Source organism: Colobus angolensis, unplaced genomic scaffold, assembly GCF_000951035.1.
Source record: "Colobus angolensis palliatus isolate OR3802 unplaced genomic scaffold, Cang.pa_1.0 Scaffold294, whole genome shotgun sequence".
In the NCBI taxonomy this organism is placed as follows: Eukaryota; Metazoa; Chordata; class Mammalia; order Primates; family Cercopithecidae; genus Colobus; species Colobus angolensis.
The window spans coordinates 763,363-764,426 of NW_012116199.1; the positions used below are offsets into that span (position 1 = coordinate 763,363).

A 1,064-nucleotide genomic window follows, 5' to 3' on the forward strand; every position below is an offset into this window, starting at 1 on the left:
GCACCACCCCCACAGCCTCCTCAGTCCTATTCCCAGCCCCTCCACAGCACCACACAGCCCCCACCAGAGGCCCACACAGCCCCCTCAGCCCTATAGAGTCCCCCAGAGCCCCTCACAGCCCCCTCAACCCCACACAGCCTCCCACACTCACCCATTGTCCCCCACATTATCCCTCCCCTCCGCCCCATAGTCCCCACAGCCCTCCAACCCATAGAGAAGGCCCATGCAGTTGAGAATGTACATCCTTTCCTGACTCAACAGCCTAGTAAGTAAGTAAGGGTCAGGACAAAATGCCATGGCCAAGAGTGCCATGAACAATGCCTGGGGACAGGATGGCCAGAAAGGCTCCCACAGGACATGACCTGTGGTCTGGGTCTTAGGGGATGAGTGAGATTTGAATAATCAAGCCTGTTTCAGCTCAGGGAGCAGACCAGAAGAAAAGAAGGAAAATAAACACAGAGCTAATACTGAACACAGAGATAAGGGACACAGAAGCCTGATTCAGTAAATCCACCTTCAACTAATAGGAATTCCAAAAGAAAAGAATGTAGAGGGAGGGCAATTAACAATACAAGATTGGAGGAAAGCATTGCAGACCTAAGGAACAGACCTAAGGAGACATGGGTCTGCAGATGGAGTTCTCCATGGAATGCAGGGTCAAGGAAAAAATAACCTGCCTCTAGAAATATCTGAACGAAAGTGCCGAGCGACAGGGAGTAAGATTGGCTGATAGATTTCAAAGATGATAAAAATAAAATGTTCACTGCAAGGGCTGAGAACTGCAGTGCATCAGATCCCCATCAGTAGCAATACTTGTAAGAAGATGATTGGAAAGTAATTTTGAACCTTGTTTTCTACACTAGGCCAAATTATGAATCAAGCATGGGGTAGAAAAAAAGATACTGTTAGACCTCCAAGGACTCAAAAAAACAGAAACCCATCCTCCCATGCATCCTTTCTTGGATAGTTACTTAAGGATGTATTCCAGCAAAGTGAGAAGGAAAGCTAAGAGAAAGACCTGGGATTGACTCTTGAGTGATCCACCAGGGGGTGGTAAAGGGAGT

At 47.7% G+C, this 1,064-nt stretch overlaps 1 protein-coding gene across 1 annotated transcript in view; it reads right to left on the reverse strand.

The window, feature by feature from the left end:
* The window catches only part of LOC105516913, a 34,346-nt gene extending 34,103 nt beyond the window's left edge, over nucleotides 1-243 (reverse strand). Inside the window, 1 exon segment of the mRNA XM_011949259.1 lies at nucleotides 152-243. Within this exon segment, the coding sequence (XP_011804649.1) occupies nucleotides 152-243 (92 nt within the window).
* Nucleotides 244-1,064: the final 821 nt, after the last annotated feature.